Genomic DNA, 24,338 nt, shown 5'->3' with positions numbered 1-24,338 from the left:
CGAGAACAGTATGGGGGAAACTGCCACCATGATTCAATTATCCCCCAAAAAATGGGAAAATTATGGGAGCTACAATTCAAGGGTCCTTCCCACAAAATGTGGGAATTATGGGAGCTACAATTCAAGATAGATTTGGGTGGGGACACAGAAAAACCACATCAGGCATTCAACCAATATTTGGGACCCACTGGCCCTGCACCGGGCACGGAGCATGTCATGAGTTCTGCTGCACCACAGCCTGCCTGCCAGAACCTCAACCATTCGCTGTAGCTTGCCTCTGATATTGAAGCCTCCTCGGAATCAACCATCTCTTCTCCTTGCCCCCACCATCCTTTGTTTTTATGTCTGTTGTGGTGTTCATCAAAGACTTCCACTATTCTGCTTCACTGTCCTTCAGTGTCCTCTCTTCTCTTCCTCCATTCTCTCCCCACTTTGTGCCTGTGTCCTTCAGAGCAGAGCAATGGCACACCCACCTCTGTGGCTGCCCAGTGCCCCATGCAGTGTCAGACATCATAAAATAGATGCTGAATTCAGTTGACACTCTGAAATTCTTTTTAAAGTAAGTTAATGTGTGCTTTGAATGAAAAGACACAGTGGGATTACCTTACTGAGTGTCTTTCTTCCTTTGCCACTTTGTCCCTATTGGTCACATTCGAAAGCCTTGTTGGAAAAAAAAATTCAAGAACGTAATAAATAAATTCAAAAACATTTTGTCTATTTACTTAGATAAAAAGAAAACATATTCCAATATATGTGTATATTTAAAATACTTGTTATTAAGACTTAAAAAAAAAAATCTCCAGGTTTAGGAGGACACAAATACATCTCTCCTAAACCTTCCAGTAAGCAAGCTGTGGCATGTAGATGATCTCCTGGGGTCATGGAGGATAAGGCTAATCTCCTAAGTGTCTGGCAGACAGGACAGGCAAATTCCCAGAATGCCAAAATATATTATCAGCTGCTGTCTCGCATTGCCCCTAAGTCCAGAAGTGTGGAGGCTGGGAGCTGGGTCTCTGGCCACTGAAGAACTCCCCTGTCACAGGAGGGATGGAAGGACTCCCTGTTAAACCCGTCTACCCCCACACAATGGCAAGATTCAGAGGAATGACTAGATCAGGGTATGGCCAGAAAGAAAAATCCAAAACCTCCCATACCTGGAAGGAGACCACAGCTTTCAGAAACCCAAGCCTCTGCTTCCTTCTCTTTGGCTTTACTACTTCTAGATCCAAGTACACGGAGCTCTGAGATTTTGCGTGCTAGGAGGTGATGACTGTTAACCCACTATTCCAATAGTACAGAAATTTGTTTTTGCCTCAGAAGTGGTTTCTTAGAGATCTCAGATCTCTTTTCAGGTAAAAGAAGAAAACAAAACAACAATAACAACACATAAATGACTCTGAAAGAGTGAGACACTATTAATTCCATTATTGGTATCTGTGCCAAGTGAAATGAATGTTAGCTCTTTTCCCAGATGTGTTTCCTTCTTTTGTCTCCTATAATAGGAGAAGAATTTACTGTAATAATGTAAGACTCATTAATTTGACCCCAAATAGCTTTCCTCTCAACAGGCTAAGTATAAGATACCAGGATCATCGTTCAGCTGAGAATAGGTAGACCCAGGAAGTAGCCATCTAATGGGCTGTATTGTGAATTTTGGATGTAACTTGTTATCTAACATACAGCCAGCATCACAGTCCTAGCACATTTAATATTTTATCAGAAACTTGTGTGAGCAAGTTAAGAGGACTCTCAACTTAAAAATGACACCAGTTACAATGACCTTGTTAACATCTGTGATAAAAATAATATCAAAGTGATTTAGACAAATTACAATAACCCCTAAAAATAAGATAAAGTTCAATACAAAATAAGATGATGTTAAAGGACTTGAAATAAAACAGATAAAGTAGGAAACAAATAGGTGAGCATATAAAAAATAAGAAAATACCAGGAAAGGGTTGTCATTTTTGTGGGAGCCTGTGATGTGGAAAACCAAGATGCCTGGTGAGCAAAATGGATATGGAAACCCCCCTTGTAATAATTCCACAGCCCCAAGGGGCCAAGGTCTCCAGGTTAAGAGTCACTTTTGTAAACACAGCCATAGATGAATCCACACACCATTCCTTGAGTAACTGGGGAATCAAAGTAGCTCTGTCAATTGTTCCAGAAAATTAAGGATCTGAATTATTTAATGATATTTTAAAAGAAGCATAATGAAATATTTAAAGGAATGTCACATACAAGATTCTCTACCTTATCTGTTATTGGTCAGACTTATTCAGAATAGATTTCTGTTTTGATCTTAAGAGGAAGGTAGAGATTCTGGAGAAGCCTTGGGGAAGAGCTAAAGGAAAGGAATAAGGAGTCAAGAGGAATCTCCAGGTAAGGCTGGGAGGGACTGTTTCATGTAGGTGATTTATTGGAAAAGTTGGAAGGGAATATGGAGTGACAATTACCTTTGGTTATTGTCAGGTTAGTATGAGATTTACAAGAAAAACACTGCTCAGATGCAATCACAATTCAAGGTAAGAAATAAGAGGGAAGGCTGGCACATTTAGCTTTTTATTCAGAAAAGTGTTAGGTCGGCTGAGCATGGTGGCTTACATCCGTTATCCCGGCACTTTGAGAGGCCAAGGCAGATAGATGGCATGAGCCCAGAAGCTTGAGGCCTGCCTGGATAACATGATGAAACCTTGTCTCTACAAAAAATACAAAAATTAGTTAGGCGTGATGGCATATACCTGTAGTCCCAGCTACTTGGAGGGCAGAGAGGTGGGAAGATTGCTTGAGCCCAGGAAGTCGAGCCTGCAGTGAGCCATGATTGTGCCACTGCATGCTAGCCTGGGCAACAGAGTGAAACCCTGTCTCCAAAAAAAAAAAAAAAAAAAAAAATTGTGTTAGGTGATATGAGAGAACTCCCTAGTAGTAAGAGTGGCTAATCCCACTAATCCCAGGAATGTGTCACCAGAGGTTATTTTGTAATAGTCATGTGTTACATTCCTTATTTGTCTATATAACTTCTCGAATCCTTCAGTCTCTACAGTTACAATTTGGTGCATAACAGCCTGCACACACAGCCTCATCATTAAACATAGACATACATATGAACACTTTCCCCTATGCCAGCAGGATACCTGGTTTGTTTAGGGGCAAAGAGGAATTGATGTGGCATTGCTTCAGTCAGTGGTTGAGAGTGCAAGTGGTAAACATCGAAAAGTAGAACACTGCAAAATGCATGCATTGTATGTACCAAAAGGTCAGCATGAAGCATTATCTGTATGGCAAGCCTGCCCATCCACTCCCTCCTACACATTGCATATTCACACAGTTTTGCAGCTTGTATAAACCCCTATTGTGATAGAAACTCGTGAAAGAGTGTGGCCTCTGCAAAGGCTGGCTATTCTGTGAATTTAGACCAGTGGTTCTTCACCCTGGCTGCAAATCATCTGGGGAACATTTAAAATCACTGTTTTACACACCCCAGCCCTATAAACTCTGATTTAATTGGTCTATGGTGGGGCCCAGGACTCTGTATTCTCTTTTAAGGCTCTCAGGTGTTGCTAATATATAGCCAGAATTGAGTCTGGTTTAGACTCTTAGAATTTCTTAATAATAAAACACTCTATCATGACAAAACTTTCAGGACCTTAAGGGCCACAGTGAGATAGTTATTATTTCACTGTATCCTCATTTGGGGAAGTCTTTGGCATTTGTTTTGCAATATGATATTTGTCACTCAGATTTCTATGACAAAAAATTCTTTCTTGCACACTGCTTTAGCAACTGCATGAGATATACTTTGTACATAGCATAAATCTCATATCACTTATGTAATCCAGCTCTGTAGTTCCTTCCTTTCCTTTGCCTGTTTATTTTTAATTCTCTCCAAGAGGAAGCTTAGCTAGTCAGAACACCAGAGTGTCATCCCCTTCCCCCTTTTCCCCCCTGAGTTCATGGCTTAGACATAATAGGAATGGAGCTGACAACGTGCACTAGTTTTTTTTTCCAAATTATGCAGCAAAATTCCCAAAGTGCCAGTGGCCACAGAGATCTTCACAGGGCCCGGGGACAGACAGACATAATTATTTCTCCAGCTCCTAGCACAGAAAAGCTGCTACCTTAAGTTACTGAGAAGATGCCAGTCACTCCTCAGAGCAGACAGGGAAACTGAGCCTCAAAATAAATCGAATTCCAGTTCTATCTTGAACATGGACCTCCAGGGTTATGTTAGGCCTTGGAAAAGGCACTTACACTCTGGACAGGAGTTTCTTCATCTATAAAATCAAGAAGTAGAAGCAGACAATCTCTAAGTTGCCTTTATTTATAAATTTCTGAGACTCCAGTTGACCAGTCTTCATACAAGAGTCGAAGCCCGTAAGAATACAGAAAGCCCACACAAAGAGATGGTGGAAGACCTTTCATCAAGGGTATTTTTATTACCCTCTTCCTAGGTTTTACCAGTTGGCATCCTCACTGTTAATATTCAGACTGTGGAAATTAATTAAATCATCTTTGAAATACCAAGATATCAACAGATGGCATGCTGAATACAAATGGACCACTGATAAATATTTGGTACTGAAGAAGGTCAAGAGCTAGAGTTCATTTCCCATTCTGATCTGGGCTTAGAACTCTGTGGTCTTTCCTTTGATTGCCCTTGCTGCCAAATTGGCTGTATGTGTTCCAAGATGGATCAGAAAATCAGTTCCAAAGTTGGCTACAAACTTTTGGGTTTTGGGCTTTTTTTTTATTTTGGGGTTTTTTTTTTTTTTTTTTTTTAAACCAGCCAATTCATCTTAGTTCACATGACAGAGAAGTGCATAATTACTTGCAACTTTAGTTAGAACAGTGGTCTTAAGGTCTAGCTAAATAAAAAGTGCTCAGACTTTCTGAGTGCTGACAGTTGTCAAATTCACCTAGTTCATGTGGCCCCATTTCTATAGTTTTTTTTTTTTTTTTTTTTTAAACAGCCCATCTGTGAGCAATAGGATCAGATGACTAAGAGCTACAGGGCAGAAGCACTATTACGTTGAGTCAAATTTTCCCATTACCCAGCTGTAAAGAGTTTGTTTCTCTCTGACCCATATGAAGTTTAGTATTTAGGCCCCTGCATGATTTTAATCCCATCACTCCACATCCTGATCATATGATTCTGAAGGTAAACATGAAGGTGTTTGAATTCCAGACCACCTAAACATTCTTAGGGAAATCATCATCTCTGTGGGTATAGCTATGCCAAAATCTGTAGGTTTTAACTCAAATTTCATGATAAGCAAAAACTGAACTAATTTGTCTTCCATTTTATTCACTTTTTTACCAAAATTATACTTGGATTAGAATAGATAAATTCAATGAATGAATGCAATTACTATTTCTTATGCCAGATAATAACACATTCCAAATTCTCCTTTCCCTAGGAGATTTTAACAGGTTACTGCTCTTGTAAATAGGAAAAAGAGAAAAATGTAACTTAGTAAATAGCAGTATTCACTAATTCATTCATTTATTCAACAAATATTAATTTAATACCTACTACATTCCAGGGAGCTTAGAGTCTAGTATCAGAAATAATAACCACACACATACATACATATACACTCCATTAAATAAGGATGTGGTATGCTAGATTAAAAAAAAATGTCCAGGTGAGTAAAAAAAGATGGGAGCTAGAAAGAAGTCATTGAAGAAAAAACATTTAGGTTAAAACATTATTAATAATTCAAAGTTAGCCAAGTGCAGAGTGCTGAAGGAATGTTCCAGGCAAAATCAACAGCAAATGAGAAGCCCTTGATGTAGAAAAGGGTTTGGGAAGAGGCGGGGTGCAGTGGCTCACGCCTGTAATCCCAACACTTTGGGAGGCCAAGGCTGGCAAATCACAAGGTCAAGAGATTGAGACAATCCTTGCCAATATGGTGAAACCTCGTCTCTATTAAAACTACAAAATTTAGCTGGGCATGGTGGCACACACCTGTAGTCCCAGCTACTCAGGAGGCTGAGGCAGGAGAATCACGAACGTGGGAGGCAGAGGTTGCAGTGAGCCAAGATCGCACCACTGCACTCCAGTCTGGCAACGGAGGGAGACTCCATCTCAAAAAAAAAAGAGGGTTTGGGGAATTGTCCTAGGAGAAACACTCAAGATTCCAGTCTGAATTCTAGAGAAGAGTGATTTAGAGAGGCAACTACGAAAATGACTTCCTTTATTACCTTAAAAGTAAGACAGTGCACCACAGAGGAAATCACCCCTCCTTGGTAATGATTCCTGAGTGAGCCTGAGAAGCCAGAGACCGTGTCTATTTTATAGGCACTGTCCCCTTTTCCATTACCCATGGCCAGCTCATTGACCTTGTCCTGGTCCTGTTTCCTCATTTTAGTTACTCCATCCTCAAAAAGTAGATGCTTCATAAATACTGGATAAACAAATGAATGAACTCACAAAGTCACAGTACAGCAAGCCAAAAGTACTCGCAAGAAATAAACAAGCATTCTAGGCTAGAAATATTTCTCAACTTCAAGTTGTATCTTATCACATCATATCCTGATTTTCTAGAGCGGTAGTTCTCAATCAAGAGAAACTTTTTCTTCCCTTTCAGGGAATATTTGGCATTGTCTGGAGATACCTTCAGTTGTCACAATTTGGAGGATACATCTGTCTCTACTTGGGTAGAGAAACAGGGATGCTGAAAATCATCCTACAGCGCACAGGACAATACCCCCACCCACACCCTAGTAATGAAGAATTATTGGACCCAAAATGTTAATAGTGCCCAGGTAGGAAAGCCCTGTTGTAGAGCTTGGGGACTGCGTCTTCACAGCCACGTTATACAGCATATGATACTAGACAGATGCATCCCCCAAATTGTGACAACTAAAAGTATCTCCAGACAATGCCAAATAGTCCCTGAAAGGGAAGAAAAAATTTCTTTTGATTGAGAACTACCGATCTAGAAAATCAGGATATGATGTGATAAGACACAACTTGAAGTTGAATAATACTTCTAGCCTAGAATGCCTGTTTATTTCTTGCAGGCACTTTTGGCTTGCTGTACTGTATAAGGGGCTGTGATTATCCTTGCCTAGACTTTGCAAGAACCCTAGTGTATATCCTTTTCCTCATTTGCCACGCAACATTCAAACCTGCAAAGATTTATTTCATTCATTTTCTATGTGTTTAATAAACAGACTAGCAGCACTGGAGGAAAAAATATTCCAGCAATGAGGTAAGATGAAAGCTATTCGTAGCCCTAGTTTGACTTAACTGAATGGTAGGAAACAACCTCTGCCATCAGGAAGTGTATTATAGAAACTGAAAAGAAGCTAATGGTGTTTAAAAAGCCCTAGTTCAAACAAATGTGCACGCAGACCAATGGATAGTCTGAAAATGATGAAGACATTTCCGTTTTTGTGTCTTTGATAGAAAAGAAAGAGCTTTTGTTTTCTTTAGTGTGGTAATCATTCAGATTTGTCCCATGACACGCCCAGAAGGTTAAAGAATAACAAACTCCCAAGTGTACACACAGAATTTAGTGAGGAAGCCAGGCCTCTGGATGAATCCCTATAATTGCATATTTAGATAAAATAAGATTTTCTTACATTAAACAAGGTAAGATTTTTCTATTTGGGATGGAACTTTCAACACTTGGAGGGGTTGTGGTTACTTCTCCTCAAAGATGGCAAATGCTAGTGCCCCGAGGTATCCCTCCTCTCTATTTAAGTTCACTAGCTAATCACCCAGTATCCATACTATTGCTGGCTCTTCTGTGGCCTATTTTTACACTGTTCACTGTTTAATGTCACTTGTTTGGTAACACTCAACATCAACAAGTGCTACCAAATTGACACCAGAGGACAAAATGGAATCAAGATGTGTACAGCCTGCTTTGTACTGAGCCATCTGCCACTAGATGTTTTTAATGATATGAACACATGAGGCCATGTGGACAGGAGAGATGTCTCCAGATTCCTGCAGACTGCTCACAGCCAGCTGGTCTGCAGTATGGTTTTAGGTACCCACCTGGGAACCCCATAAAAAAGAATGTGCAGGCTGGGCGCTGTGGCTGTTGCCCGTAATTCCAGCAATTTGGGAGTCTGAGGCGGGCGGATCACCTGAGGTCAGGAGTTTGAGACCAGTGTGGCAACATGATGAAACCTCATCTCTACTAAAAATACAAAAAAAAAAAAAAAGAAAGAAAGAAAGAAAAATTAGTCAGGTGTGGTGGTGGGCACCTGTAATCCCAGCTATTTGGGAGGTTGAGGCAGGAGAATCGCTTGAACCCAGGAGGCAGAAGTTGCAGTGAGCCAAGACTGCACCATTGCACTCCAGCCTGGGCAACAAGTATGAGACTCCATCTCAAAAAAAAAAAAAAAAGTGCACAGGCTACACAAAGAGGTATGAAAATGTTCCAGAAATCCCAAATCCTATCCCTGAGGATCATTTTTGGTGACTTCCAAGGGAATGCGTGTGCATTTGCTAGGGCTTCCCTAACAAAGCATCACAAACTGGATGGCCTAAATCTACAGAAACTTCTTGGGGACAAATTTTGCAATTCTGGAAACTCGAGGTCCAAAATTAAGATGTCAGCAAGGCCAGGCTTTTTCTGAGGACAGTAGGGAAGGCCTTCCTTGTCTCTCCTTGTGTCTGGTGGTTTGCTGGCTATCTTTGGCATTCCTTAGATTGCAGCTACGTAACTACACTCTGTGTCCATCGTTAATGACCTTCTGCCCGTGTGTTTTTACATGGCCATCTTCGTATAAGGACACCAGTCATATTTGACAAGGGGTCCACCCTACTCCAGTATGACCTCATCTTCACTAATTACATCTGCAATGGCCCTCTATCCAAATAAAATCACATTCTGACTGTCTTGGGATTAGAACATCAACAGAGCTTGCCGAAGGGGACACAATTCAATGCATAACAGGGTGTAAACTAGAAATGGGTATCTTTGTTATGAGTGTAGGAAGATTTAGCTTACATGTTCAAAATGTAATACAAACCCCAGGAAAACTCATACTCCCTCCTTAGAAGAGCAAAAGATGGAGAAGCCCGATGGTTACCTTCAAACAAAAGAAAAGGAGGAATAAGATGAAAAGGAATTAATCCCAAAGTTGTTGGTGCAACTTTCTCTGACACATCTGTGCACTCATCAGCTAGGGCATCATCTCCCTGGGGCATGTTTGCTCACTGTGTGCCTCATGGTCATAAACTCCAGAAGCCTCACTGACTTGCTAGAGATGAGCTCACCCTTCTTGCTTGCTTAATGGCAGAATACAAAGTAAGCAGTCACTGACATGGAACAATTTCAAGAATACCAAAAGGTTCTCCTTTTCCATCTTCCCAATGCTATTACTGACATCTCTGACCCCTCCCCACTTCTGGTTAAGGCACCTGGGCCAGAGCTCCTGATGTAGCAGGCAGTGCCCTAAATGTTTTACATAAATTAACTCATGTCCAGAGCAACAACTCTAAGTGTAGGTATTATCATACCACATTTTACAGATAAGAAACTTAGGCACAGAGAGGTTTAGTAGTTTAGATGAGATAACCCTAAGAAGCAGAGATCCAGACACCTCCGTGCTGTTAAGCAGGACATCATATTGCTTTTCATAAGTGCTCTTCAAAAGCAACACAGTAATGGATCATCACACTCACTCACATCTGAGTGTCACCTTTTTCAGATCCTCTCCCCTCGCAGAGAATAAAGTCTAAGGCATCCTGGTTTCTTAAAGTGTCCTCCCCAGACCAGCTGCATCAAAATCGGGGGTTGGGAGAGGTACAAATGCCTGGACTCTACCCTGGGAGTACTGATTCATAATCTCAAGGCCCAAGAATCCGCATTTTAACAAGCATCCCCAGAAATTTCTTAAGTATACTAATGTATGGGAACCACTGACACTAAAGGAATGGAGTAAGGGGAACATAAAATGTTATGGTAAACCAGGAAAAGCCAGAAAGACTTGACAACACAGTGAGGACTCTGGTAGCCAATAGTCAGCCAAATGCCCAGAGGTCCTGGCCAGAAGAGATTTAGGTTGCTGGGGAGTGAGGGTGATGCTGAATGTGGAAGTTTGAGAGCAGAAGGAAGCCAGCCACCTACCTCTTCTTGCTTGAATCACACACCCTTTCTTTGGTGGAAATGATTATTTGCAGAGTGAGGGGAGACATGTTTTACAATTTGGATGGCAAATATGGATGTAGGCAACAAAGAGCAACCAGAGCCCATGGGTTCAGAAATCCCCGGGTGTTTCTGTTTGAATGAGAGGCTTGCATAAACAGAACAAGGAATTTGGGGTGAGGTTAAAGAGAATGGTGTGATGGAGGGAGAACCGAATGGGAAACTGAGAGAGCAAAATCCTGGGTTTGTTTCAATCACTGATTACAACCTCCATGAGGTTCAATCTCCTAATCTGTAAAATGGGGGAAATAATATCTGCCTTGCAGGTCCTCACACACAGGGCATGATGTGAATCTACTGAGGCATATAGCACTGTATAGCATGAGTTATTGCTATTCCAAGGCCCATAAGAGGCTCTTGCCTTGGAATATATCCACCACACCGATGCCTACAGTCCATTAATGACACATAAAGGACACTGAAGATAATGCTGTCCCTTGCTGTATGCATCATCCCTCCCACCCCTGCCAGAAAAGAAAACACAGTTACCTGAAGTAATTCTAAAGTACAAGTTATGTATACACCTGCCTCTTTTCCTGTACAGACACATATACACACACACACACACACACACACACACACACACACACACACACACACAAGAAAACATGAGGAAAAGTGGAGGCAAGAGGCACCAAAGGACAAAGTCACTTTTCTCCCCGTCCCTTCCCTGGCAGGGCTGGGCCTGGGCTGCTTCTCCTGCCTCCTCCCTGAGGCCCCCTCCTCATCATTTTCCAGTGTATGTCCCCCGCTTTGGGGGCAGGTCTACACAACTGAGGTGGTTCAGGTCATGGGAGAAAACCCAAACAAGCACAAAGCATGCTTTAACCTATATTTTCTAAATTGTTTTTCTTTAAAGATAAAGATTTCTGGGCTTGAACTACCCCCTTGTCAGGGGGCTTTCCATACTGTCCAAGTGACCTAAGTGATAATCAGCCTCCATTGCATTTTGAGAATGGTTGTGGTAGTTTAGAGCTATGGTGAATAAGAAAACCATTTAAAATAAAATGATTTTTATTTATTTATTCTTTTTATTTGTTTTATTTTAAATGAATTTTATTTAAATTTTAAATAAAATTTTAAATTAAAATTTAATTTAAAATGGAAGTGAAATTTTAAATCATTTAAAATAAAATAATAGGATAAAAGAGGATACCAAAAATAAATAAATACATAAATCAAAGTGTTCTTGTCATACCAGGCAAAGAATAAATAAGTGATAATACTATGGCTGGTAAAATGTTATGTATGGCTACATCCTTTCGATGAGCATTTAGAAGAAATATTTATACACTAATTAACATGTACATAGAACCACTAGGTATTATGGAGGATACCAGATGTTCGCAGCAGACACGGACTTTGTCCTAAATCCTGGTCTTGATGTAGTCACTTATTAGTCAAGTGAACTTCCCTCAGTGGGGAAATAAAAGACGTAAAAGACAATTCTTATTATGAAAATGATCTAGATCTTCACAAGTTTGTTGTGAACACTATCAATGTAAAATATTATTATGCCCTCAGTGGGGAAATAAAAGATGTAAAAGACAATTCTTATTATGAAAATGATCTAGATCTTCACAAGTTTGTTGTGAACACTATCAATGTAAAATATTATTATGAGGCCTCTGTAATGACTGGGAAGCAACAAGAGGGAAGTCATTTAGAAGAGAGAGACCCTGGATTCCAAGCTGGATGCTCAGGTCAGTGACTGTAAGTCCCCTCCACACCCACCACCCCACACCCTAACCCTCTTCAGTTGCTCACAAAGGTCGATAAATATCCACCTTTTTGCCCTCTTCCATCTTGAAACCTTGGAAACCCTTGCTTCTGCAAGATGAGGTTACTTAGTATTTGTCACTCCAAGGGAACCAACGTTCAAGCCCAAGAACAAGAGTCAATGCTCCTACCAGAAGTTTACATTTTTCCTAGGGATCTAGGTGGATATCCCTAGGAACCCCTGTCAACACAGGCATCTGCAATGCAATCCAGGTCTCCTGTTTGCAGTAGGGGCTGCAAGAGCACTGCAGCCTTTTCCCCAGAGGTGCCAGTTTGGCCCAATAAAGATTGCCCCTGAGAAACACATGGGTATTAGAGCAAAGTTCCCATCTTCTGTTAACATTTAATTGTGCTATTTCTCAACCTCCTTTGCACCCACACACTCACACACAACATTGATTCCATCGACTTCAAAGGCAGCTCAACACTTTAAAAATATGTGTGGGAACAAAGAAGGCGTTTGAAATTGGTCTAAACCCTCTCTCTGTATGACTGGGTTTGACACATACATTAGGATTTTACAAGTATGTATTTATAATTTTTTAATGCATTTGTTTATGCAGGATTTAGAATAATGACAATAAATCAAGATTTCTATCATCCATTTACATGTTTTCGTAATAAATAATGGTCATTTATCCTTACCCAGTAATACATATTTATGGGTTTAAATTAGCAAAAGCCCCTCAAAAAGTAGCTCTACTCATTTATCCACCGGTGTCCAGATGCCATCCAGCACATGAGGAGCTCCCAGAAAGAAGAGAGGAACAAACTAGGGCTGTCAGGAGTGGAGAAAAAAGAAAGGCATATGCAAAAAGGAGCTGTAATTAAATCCAAGGGAACATGGCACACTCTAGTCTTTTGCATGAGACAAAGGGCAATCCTGGTAAAAATACAGATCCCCAGGCCCTACCCCAGAGAGTCTGATCTGAGTCTGAAATGGGGCCAGAGAATCTGGATTTTAACAAGCACCCTTCACCGGGTGATCCTTTTGCCGAGAACTCCTGAGAAATGAGAATATAATGCTGAATGAAGCATTATACTCCAGGGTTGAAGTTTGGTGATCAGTTTTCCAGACAGAGCTGGTCCTTGGTCTTTGGTGCATACCTGGGTATAAATCTAAGCCACTTCAAGTATTTGGGCTGATATTTCAACCCAAACACTATCTATAGCCTATTTTTTTTTCTTATATTTTGTTTGGTATGAATTGTAGAAAGTTGTAAATGCTATATTTCCTTCTCATCTATTTCTGGACTTTGTCCCAGGACCAAATTCCAGGGCATCCGATAGACATTCATTGCATATGTTTCTCTGTAAACATGAAAACTAAATTGTCTAATAGAAAAAAAAACAATAAAATAGAAAATAAGAAATAATCATCAAAATAAAAGTGGTTTGTTTTGGAATTATATTGTCTAGCTACATAACAAATCATCCCCCAAAACTGAGTCGCTTAGCACAACGAACATTGCTCCTCCACAGTTTCTGTGTGTCAGGAATCAAAGTGATTTAATTGAGTGGTTCTGCTCAGGGTCTCTCAGGGCTGGGAAAGATCCACGTCTAAGCTCACTCATGTGGCTGACGGCAGGATTCAGTTACTCTTAAGCTGTCAAGCTGAGGGCCTCTGTGTCTCAGTGGTTGCTAGCCAGACTCCTCTCTCAGTTCCTTTCCACGTGGGCCTCTCCACAGGGCAACTCACAACATGGAAGCTGGTTTCCAGTAGGGCAAGCAAGGGAGAGATCAAGACAGGCAAGCAAGATGAATGGCCCGGTCTTTTGTAACCTCATCTCAGAAGTGATATCACTTTTGCCATGTTTTATTATTTAGAAGCAAATCACTAAGTCCAGCCCACATTTAGAGGGATGGCATTACACAAGGGAATGTAACAGCAGCAGAGAAGGTCGTTGAAAGCCATCTTAGGTGCTGTCTATCACATCTAAGTGTGATTTTTCTAGATGAAAAGAATATATTAATTTGTTTCAGTCTTAGTCAGTGTATCATCCCATTTGTGCTTTGCTAAAACTTATATCAATGTAAAGCAAATATTTTCTGATACAGGTTAGGCAGTGTATTGAGGTAATAGTGTCCAGTAGTGTTGAAAAGATATGTTGAGATCAGAAATTAAGCTCATGTTTCTAAAAGAGGAGATGTATGACTACTATGCAAGCCAGCGGGAAAGAGTGTTTTAAGAATGCATTCTGCTACAGGTAACTAAAAACCTAAACAGCTGTGGCTTAAAAATAAAGGTATTTCTATGTCACATAGAAGGTATATCTATGTCACATAGGCAAAAGTCTAGGGGTGGGCAGCTTCTGGCATTGCTTCAGTAGCTTGATAATGGCAAAAGCAGCATGTCTTCTATTTTTTTGGCCTTTTAATCATGCATGTCACCTCACAATCACAACATAGGCAACTCCTCAGATTCTAAGCAGGATGAAAAGGGCAAAGAGTCTCTCTTTGCCTCTGTCTCTTTTCATAAGGAAGACAAAGCTTCCCTGAAAGTCCCCTCTAGCAGATTTCACTTAGATCTCATTGGCCAGAACTGAGTCACACGCCTGCCTTAAACCAATCACTCACCAAGAAGACTAACCTTAACATGGCAAGTCTAAACCAACTGTGACTCATCTCTGAGATCAAAGGATTATTGCCATTACCTGAATCCATCAGGATCCTGTTGGCAGAGAAGTGGAACTGTAAATTTTGGGCAGGCAGCAGACAAGTCTTCTGTAAACATCTTAGGTGTTGTTTTTTTATGTGTTCTATATATCCAGTACAATCATGATTTTCACTAACCATCTATGAAGATATTTTTCAATAGAAACAGAATGTGTAAGATCATTACTTATGAAATCCGATATGTGCTTAGGGTTTCCTTCTTGAAAATTCCTTATTCAAAATAAGATATCCAGATTTTGAGACCCAAAAAAGATCCTATATTTTAAAAATCCTGTGCACATATAAACTGTTTTTCAAATATTGCCTTCAGATACTACATTGAACAGAATGAAATCCTCTGAGATTTACTACATCAGCCAAGTATTATCAAAACACAACAGGACAGATTGCTTTTCTTGACGTCTGCTGCTTGATTTGTGTTAACTCATGTTTCTGAAATCGTAGTATTGTAAACCAGTGCTGTACAAAGGTATTTCACATCACTTATAAAAATCTAGTAATGTAAACTGTTGACTCCTTATAAAGCATCTACTGAAACACAAAAATATCACTGAAGTACATTTATGCCTTTGATCTTTAGGTCTGTGTAATAATTCTCTCCAGAAGGGCAACTTATTCCATAGATTACAGAACAGACAGTTGGTTCTTGGAGGAGTAGCTCAACCTCATCTGAAGCAGCCCATTCTAAGAAACTGATGGCACCTACACTTCTTGGGCATTAGGTTTTTAAGCAAATTTTTAATTCCTGTCCTGCTCAAAATCTAAGCAAGCACATGAAGTACTGCTCCAAGCAAGACCAGCCCTTGTAGAAGGGCAAGTGGAGTCAGTCCCCTGGGAACTGGGACTCGGGAGTCACTGTTTCAATGAGTGATAAATCAAGCTGATGCTAAATGTGAATAATGAGCCCATTAAGGATTGTGAGAAAGAGGCACCATCATCCACTCAACAGTAGACCTGTGGGACCTCTTGATAGCCTAAGGATGTTTAATTTCAGACACAGGCATCCATAATGTAGCAGCTGGAGTGATCAAGGATGTGTGGTGATAACAAGCAGTAGTGGAAGAGCCCAGGAGAGTTTCTAAGCCTGAGTTGCAATCCTGTGCTGCCATTAAATGGGAAGGTATACTTGGTCCAGTCATCTGACAGCTTTGGTCATCAATTTCTGTGTCTCAAATGTGACTCCATTGCTTTGAGAATCCCTTTAGCTTTAAATATCTGTGAATCTGCTGAAGCAGCTGTGCTTTGATTGATGTGGAACTCTGAACTCCCTTAAACAGAAGGATCAATTATTTAGCAGAGTTTTTTTGGATTCAGTACATTCTGAATACATGTCAAAATATACTTGGATTTGTAAAAAATATTCTTTCCTGTTTTTTTCACCATAGATAAATGTACAAAAAATGTTCGTGTTCACACTGTAGAAAGAACATTTCTCATAAACTTTCAAGTCAATGCCTTAGAAAGCAATGAGAGATTTAAAGGAGACCCAGAGATATGAATGGAGTAAGTAGTGAAGGCACGTGGGGAGGGTGATGTAACTTCCTAGGGAAAAAGTATGAAGCACAAGGCTGGACATAGACCTGGGAATCAGGAAATTAGAGTTCTAATTTCAGCTCTTCCATTAATTCACTTGATATCTTGAGAAAGTCTGTCTCATTTTAATCATTCTGTGCTTCAGTTTCCATATCTGCCAATCAGAGGGTCCCTTGCTGGGTACCCAGGATTGTGAGAGCATACCATTCAGAGCCATAAAAACACAATCAGGACCAATAATGCAAAACACCCTAGGTTAGATGTCTTAACTTAAAGTGGAAACATTAACAAGAGTAATTCCTTTAATGATCAAAATGGGAATGTTTGAGGAAGCATATCTATCTGGGTGAAAATCAAGGAAATAAGACAATTGTAAAGGCTTGTGGTCTCAGGAATACAAAGGCAAAAAGAGCACAGAATTGAAATATGACAAGTTCTAGCTTTGTCACTTAGCATCTATGTGACCGTGGGTAATTTATTAACCGCCGGCAGTATTCTCATCTGTAAAACGGGAATAATGACATGCATTTCAGTGGGTTGTGGTGAAGATGATTACAAATGGAAGTTAGTTCTTTTGAGCCACTGGTGGGGTTTAAATTGACAGCCCTTATGTGCTTTGCAGCTGATAGTTCCTCTTATTACAATTGTCTATTTAAAAACCTAGTCACGGCCGGTGCAGTGGCTCACGTCTGTAATCCCAACATTTTGGGAGGTCAAAGCAGGAGAATTCCTTGAGCTCAAGAGTTGGAGATCAGCCTAGGCAACATAGTAAGACCCTTCCCCCCAACACCCATCTCCACACACACACAAAAAAGAAAATTAGCCAGTGATGGATGCCTGTAGTCCCAGCTATTCCAGGGGCTGAGGTGGGAGGATTGCTTGAGCCCAGGAGGTCAAGGCTGCAGTGAGCAGTGATTGTGCCACTGCACTCTAGCCTGGATGACAGAGCAAGACCCTGTCTCAAAAAAGAAAAAAAAAAAATAGAGAGACTGAAGGAAGGAAGGAAAGAAAAGACCTAATCACCAAAAGCAAAAGATTTTTTTTAAGTGCTACTATTTATTGGGCATTTACTAATCATATTGCTATGCTCTGCACCCATGCTAAGTACTTTGTATAAATTATCTCACGTACTCCTCTAATACTAATTAATGCTGTGTAAATGGAGGTAGAAAGACACTAAGCTTTACTTCTGCCACTATTGTTCCTTTAATCTGCCTTGCTTTCTTTTTCTCAGTTGCACCTAATTGACTGTACTTTTAGTTTCCTTTTAAACCGCCTTAAATTTTCAAGACTAAAGCAGCAATAACTAACTGGATATATTTATATAACATGTTATTTTTGTCATGTTGCTTTGCACCCCTGGAGACCTGCTCTAAATTCACTTGGATGTTTGAGGATAAATCATGCTCACTAGCAGTTTCTGAAAACGCAGTTTCACTGAAAATGCAAGCATCCAGAAATTCAGTAAGCAAGTTAAAAGAAAGTGTAAGAATCCAATGTACTCATTAAAAAATGATTTGAAGGCTGGGCGTGGTGGCTCACGCCTATAATCCCAGCACTTTGGGAGGCCGAGGCGGGCGGATCATGAGGTCAAGAGATCGAGACCATCCTGGTCAACATGGTGAAACCCCGTCTCTACTAAAAAAATACAAAAAATTAGCTGGACATGGTGGCGCGTGCCTGTAATCACAGCTACTCAGGAGGCTGAGGCAGGAGAATTGCCTGAACCCAGGAGGCAGAGGTTGCGGTGAGCCGAGATCGCGCCATCGCACTCCAGCCTGGGTAACAAGAGCGAAACTCCGTCTCAAAAAACTAATAATAATAATTTGAATTTATGCTCAGAAAAATAGAATTATTATTAAGAAATCTTACACTCTCATGTTCATAAATATCCTTACTAAGGACCATTGTACATATGGCGTAACAGTGTCCTCAGACAACATGCTGTGAGAATTGTTGCAGTTACCACAGGGTTAAATTTGGCAAACTCTTTTTTATTAATGTGTCCTTTAATTATGAAATAGCATACTCAACTTAGAGAAAATTTGAAGAATGTTTTGGAAAAGTGGTGCAATATCGAAGAAAGTTGATGACTTTCAGACCAGATTTAAACTTCAAATCTACCTCTTATTTACTTGGACAATTCATTAGCATTTCTGAATCTCACTTTTTTTTTTTTAAAAAAAAAAAAGGGAGGGTGGAATACTGTATTATAGAGTTGTTGTGAGTTAAATGAGAGCAGTGTCTGGTCATAATAACCAGTCAACAAATGTTCACGAATCTTCCCCTCCTAGGAAAAGAATCTCAAGGCAGACCTGCTTTGGGTCTGCTCTGTAAAGAGGTAGGAATCCTCTGCTCCCAGTAATTGTTTCCTAACCTTCTTTGGTAATAGAGTATTTTTTAATAAGAGTAATGGATTATTTTCCATTATACATTCAAAATGTGTGTACCCATTTCAAGGCAGTCATAGGTGACCATTGCCCATCTTTTGACTACCTGCTGTAGTGTTTTAATTCTGCCTTCAAATCCTCTTACAAAACAAAAACATCTTTAAAAAATAAAATTCTTTAGGTGTCTTGCAATTGAATGTAGGAAAACCACAGCCCCTTATTTTTGATAGTCTTGGGAAGAATGCAGTGTCAGAACACAAATCCATGATAGGCAATTAAATAATTTGCACAGAAACTTCATAAAAGTATTGACCTGATTTGCCACATATTTGCCACCTTTTAAAACACACAAGTAAATGTTTTACCCTGTGTCTAGATCCAAATGGGTGAAGAAAAAATAAGAGTGACAATAAATATACTTAACTTCACTTACATAATTGTGGCCATACCACTTTTTTTCACATTACATTATTAAAACATTGGACAGTAAGTCAAGAAACAGAATGTTCCACAAAATAAACTTTAAAAATTGGTAAGCATCATGTACTTTTTCCAGAAGACATTTTATTGTGTTGAATCAAAGATGGCTTTTTGGCACTGAGCAGCTCCATGGAGTCATGGAAGTCCTCATTCCCTAATCCGGAGCCTGCCTGAGTTGCTGCTGGCAGTCATCTACTTGTTTGGATTTCAAACTACGTTAAATCCCTTCCTATAGCTGTCACTGCCAAGCAGTTACACTGGCTCTGTCCTACCTTTCTGTTGGAAATTCTGTTTTTAATCCTATGCTTAAGTGTAGTTTATATAAATCTTTACGGAGGGATAAAATTTCCTGTAATTAATTGTTTGGGTGAACGTGTACCTGGGAGAGCCTGCTACTGGGAAAGGGGCCAAATTTGTATTTCAGCTCCTATCATCCCCATCCGTCCTGTGGATTTTTCACTTAGCATCTCTGGAACCCCCTTTTCTTTTCTTATAACCATGTTTCTAGTCTTGGCCCTTCAACCTTGAGTGATAGTGACAGTCTCCCTTCCTTGAATCTCTTTCCTCCTTCTCCCAGTGTGTATACAGTTGTCAAACTTATCTTAATAAACTAGTGCATTGATTGTGGCTAAACTCCCCTGCTCCTACATGCTCCATAGACACCAATGTCTGTATAATAATATCCAGTCTGGCCTCAACCTGTCTTTCCAGCCTTGGTGACACAGGTCTATTCTGCCTGTGACACACACTGTGGCACCCTTGTTTGTTCCTGGGGCTTTAACACACTTCCAAGGTCTCTTTCTTCTTCCTTTCCAAATCATACCCAATTTCCCAAGCCCTGCTCAAATCTCCCACCTCATGAAGCCTTCTTGATGCCTCCCAGCTCATCATGATATAATTTCCTGAAGTAATTATGCTAATTGGGAATTTGAAAAATTATTAACCAATTATTAACTAAACACCCTTAAAATTGTATGTGTAGGTGTTTTCAAAGGCAGTTAAATTATGTCATGTTCATTACATTGTACTGAGTGCCTCATATCCTTATCCATGTTTGGGGGTTTTACTTTTAAGTCAAGAAATTTAATCACATCCATTTGGTTTTCTTTAGAGCTATAGTTCTCAACCTTTTGTGTGATAGAGAAACTCCTGGAAAACATGTTTAAAAATCTCCTGGGTTCTACCCCTGAGATATAATAAAGTCCAAGGAGAACCCAAATATCTGTGTTTCAGGTTGGTTCAGTGGCTCATGCCTGTTATGCCAACTCCTTGGAATGCCAAGGTGGGTCGATTCCTTGATCCCAGGAGTTCACAACCAACCTGGGCAACATAGTGAGACTCCATCTCTTAAAAAACAACTTAAAAAAAAAAGACATAAAACCATAAAAACCCTAGAAGAAAACCATTCAGGACATAGGCATAGGCAAGGACTTCATGACTAAAACACCAAAAGCACTGGCAACAAAAGTCTAAATAGACAAATGGGATCTAATCAAACTCCAGAGCTTCTATACAGCAAAAGAAACAATCATTAGAATGAACTGGCAACCAAAAGAATGGGAAAAAATTTTTGCAATCTACCCATCTGACAAAGGGCTAATATCCAGAATCTACAAAGAACTAAATCAGATTTACAAGAAACAAACAAACAAACCCATTCAGAAGTGGACAAAGGATATGAACAGACACTTCTCCAAAGAAGACATATATGAGGCCCATGAACATATGAAAAAGTGCTCATCATCACTGGTCATTAGAGAAATGCAAACCAAAACCACATTGAGATACCACTTCACGCCAGATAGAATGGCTATCATTAAAAAATCTGGAGACAACGCATGCTGGAGAGGATGTGGAGAAATAGGAACACTTTTACACTGTTGGTGGGAATGTAAATTAGTTCAACCATTGTGGAAGACAGTGTGGCAATTCCTCAAGGATCTATAACTAGAAATACCATTTGACCCAGAAATCCCATTACTGAATATATACCCAAAGGATTATAAATCATCCTATTATAAAGACACATGCACATGTGTGTTCATTGCAGCACTGTTTACAATAGCAAGGACCTGGAACCAACCCAAATACCCATCAATGACTGGACAAGGAAAATGTGGCACATATACACCATGGAATACTATGCAGCCATAACAAAGGATGAGTTCATGTCCTTTGTAGGGACATGGATGAATCTGGAAGCCATCATTTTCAGCAACCTGACACAAGAACAGAAAATTAAACACTGCATGTTCTCACTCATAGACTGGTGATGAACAAAGAGAACACATGGACACAGTGAGGGGAGCATCACAAACTGGGGTCTGTTGCTGGGGGGCTGGGGAGGGACGGGGGGTAGGGAGGTTGGGGAGAGATAACATGGGGAGAAATGCCAGATATAGATGATGGGGGGATGGAGGCAGCAAACCACCTTGCCATTTATGTCCTTATGCAACAATTCTGCATGATCAGCACATGTACCCTAGAACCTAAAGTACAATAATAAAAAAAAAAAAAGATTAGCTGAGTGTGGTGGCATGCAGCTGTGGTCCCAGCTATTTAAGAGGCTGAGGTAGGCAGATTGCTTGAGCCTGGGAAGTCAAAGCTGCAGTGAGCCATGATCATGCCACTGCACTCCAGCCTAGGTGACAGAGCAAGACCCTGTCTCAAAAAAAAAAAAAAAAAAAAAAAATCTGTGTTTCCAAGATCCAAGTGATGCTGATGCTGCTGGCTGCTTTTAAGCATCTCACAAAGAATTAACTCATAAAAGCTAATATAGTATATGTCTATGGATACTGAATAGTGAGTTTTTCTCTTTTCTTCTATTCCGTGCTCATGTTCTGTCACTTCTTCCTTTTAGATTGACTTTGAAGATGTGATTGCAGAACCAGAAGGGACACACAGTTTCGACGGCATTTGGAAGGCCAGCTTCACCACCTTCACTGTGACAAAATACTGGTTTTACCGCTTGCTGTCTGCCCTCTTTGGCATTCCGATGGCACTCATCTGGGGTATTTACTTCGCCATTCTCTCTTTCCTGCACATCTGGGCAGTTGTCCCATGCATTAAGAGCTTCCTGATTGAGATTCAGTGCATCAGCCGTGTCTATTCCATCTACATCCACACCGTCTGTGACCCACTCTTCGAAGCTATTGGGAAAATATTCAGCAATGTCCGCATCAGCTTGCAGAAAGAAATATAAATGACATTTCAAGGATAGAAGTATACCTGATTTTTTTTCCTTTTAATTTTCCTGGTGCCAATTTCAAGTTTCAAGTTTCTAATACAGCAACAATTTATGAATGAATTATCTTGGTTGAGAACAAAGAAATCAGTTTCTCAGTTTTCATAAGTATTATGTTTCTTCTGAGTTATTTCATCTATTTTTTGGCAGCCTGAATTTTTTAATTTTTTTCTTTACCTTTTTATTTGCGTGTGGATCAACCATCGCTTTACTGGCTGAAATATGAACATATTGTTGAAAGTTAATTTGAGAGAAATATGGAGAACTGAGGAGGGAAAAAAAAAGAACCAACAACCTCAACTGCCTACTCTAAAATGTTGGTCATTTTATGGTAAGGGAGGAATTCCAGGGTATGGCCATTGAGCGTACAAGTATATGGGCAGATTTTCAGCAAGCTCTTCTCCCACCATTTAAGGAGTTAGTGGATTACTGCCATTCATTTTCGTGATCCAGTAGGATCCAGTGATCCTTACAAGTTAGAAAACATAATCTTCTGCCTTCTCATGATCCAACTAATGCCTTACTCTTCTTGAAATTTTAACCTATATTTTCTATGCCTGAATATTTGTTATATAGATAACAAGACCTAAGTGCCTTCCTTGGGACCTAAAACCTAAAACCTAATGTTTTTCACTTTTTTTTTCAAATAGGGTCTAATGCATCAGCATGCATTAGGTAAGCAGTTTCCCTGAAGACCAAAATTAGAATACCCATGACCTAGTCTTCCATGAGCATTTCTGACTCTGAGCTAGAGTCCGGTGAAGCTTGCATCTGGGCTTCATCATGTGGCATCTTTATCCATAGAGATGGTCAACAGTAACCCGATGAAACGAATTAAAGTGGACCAATGGGGCTGAGCCCTCTGTGGGCTGGCAAGCGTGGAAGCCAGCTTTCCCTGCCTGTCATCAGCTGATTGAGGTCAGCATGTCTATTCAGCTTCCTTTATTTTCAAGAATAATCATGCTTTTCTGAATCCAAACTAATCCATCACTGGGGTGGTTTAGTGGCTCAACATTGTGTTCCCTTTTCAGCTGATTAGTGGGCCTCCGGGGAGGGGCTGGAAAACGGAGGCCATTGTGTGAGCCTGTCAGAATTGCTGCAAACATGACCCCTGCTCAGTAAAGCACTTGCAACCGTCTGTTATGCTGTGACACATGGCCCCTCCCCCTGCCAGGAGCTTTGGACCTAATCCAAGCATCCCTTTGCCCAGAAAGAAGATGGGGGAGGAGGCAGTAATAAAAAGATTGAAGTAGTTTTGCTGGAATAAGTTCAAATTCTTCTGAACTCAAACTGAGGAATTTCACCTGTAAACCTGAGTCATAGTGAATGCTGCCTGGTATATCCAAAAACTTTTTATTTCTCCTGCTCATATTGTGATTTTGCCCTTGGGGACTTTTCTGAAGCCCTCAGTTATGCTTTCTTTTTTTTTTTTTTTTTTTTTTTTGTACACTTATTGGAACTCCGCTTGATTTTTGCCTCTTCCAGTTTTCTTACACTTTAATTACCAACCTGTTACCTACTTTGACTTTTTGCATTTAAAACAGACACTGGCATGGACATAGTTTTACTTTTAAACTGTGTATATAACTGAAAATTTGCTATACTGCATACTTTTTAAATGTAAAGATACTTTTATCTTTATATGAAGAAAATCACTTAGGAAATGGCTTTGTGATTTAATATGTAAACTGTGTATTCCAAGACATGTCTGTTCTACATAGATGCTTAGTCCCTCATGCAAATCAATTGCTGGTCCAAAAGACTGCTGACATTTTATATGCTTACTGATATATTTTACAATTTTTTATCATGCATGTCCTATAAAGGTTACAAGCCTGCACAATAAAAATGTTTAACAGTTAAACAGTCAGCTTTATTATTTTTCCCCAAAACAGATGTTTATATGTCAGCGTCTGTGTTGTCTATGTGTTTGTATGTAGTGAGCATGTGTATAGTGTGTGTATATGTTTGTAGTGTGTTTGTGGGGGGGAATAGCCTCCCACTTCAAAATTATTACCAAGTCACTTAGGATATTTCTGCTAAGGTCATCACCATTCACGAGTT

General features: G+C 40.0%; 1 protein-coding gene across 3 annotated transcripts in view; it reads left to right on the top strand.

Moving 5' to 3' along the window:
* CAV1 (caveolin 1) overlaps positions 1-24,138 on the top strand; it is a 36,631-nt gene extending 12,493 nt beyond the window's left edge. For all 3 annotated transcript variants that reach the window (XM_012456984.3, XM_012456985.3, XM_012456986.3), the window contains exon 3: positions 21,891-24,138. In XM_012456984.3, coding sequence (XP_012312407.2) covers positions 21,891-22,232 — 342 coding nt within the window. In that variant the 3' untranslated portion in view covers positions 22,233-24,138. The remainder of the gene's footprint in view (positions 1-21,890) is intronic.
* The last annotated feature ends 200 nt before the right edge of the window (positions 24,139-24,338 follow it).

The sequence above is a fragment of the Aotus nancymaae genome, unplaced genomic scaffold (genome assembly GCF_030222135.1).
Source record: "Aotus nancymaae isolate 86718 unplaced genomic scaffold, 86718_ANA_hifiasm-v0.15.2.pri h1tg000002l, whole genome shotgun sequence".
Taxonomy (NCBI): Eukaryota; Metazoa; Chordata; class Mammalia; order Primates; family Aotidae; genus Aotus; species Aotus nancymaae.
Note: the sequence above shows the minus strand (reverse complement) of the source record. Positions and strands in the feature narration are given on the sequence as shown.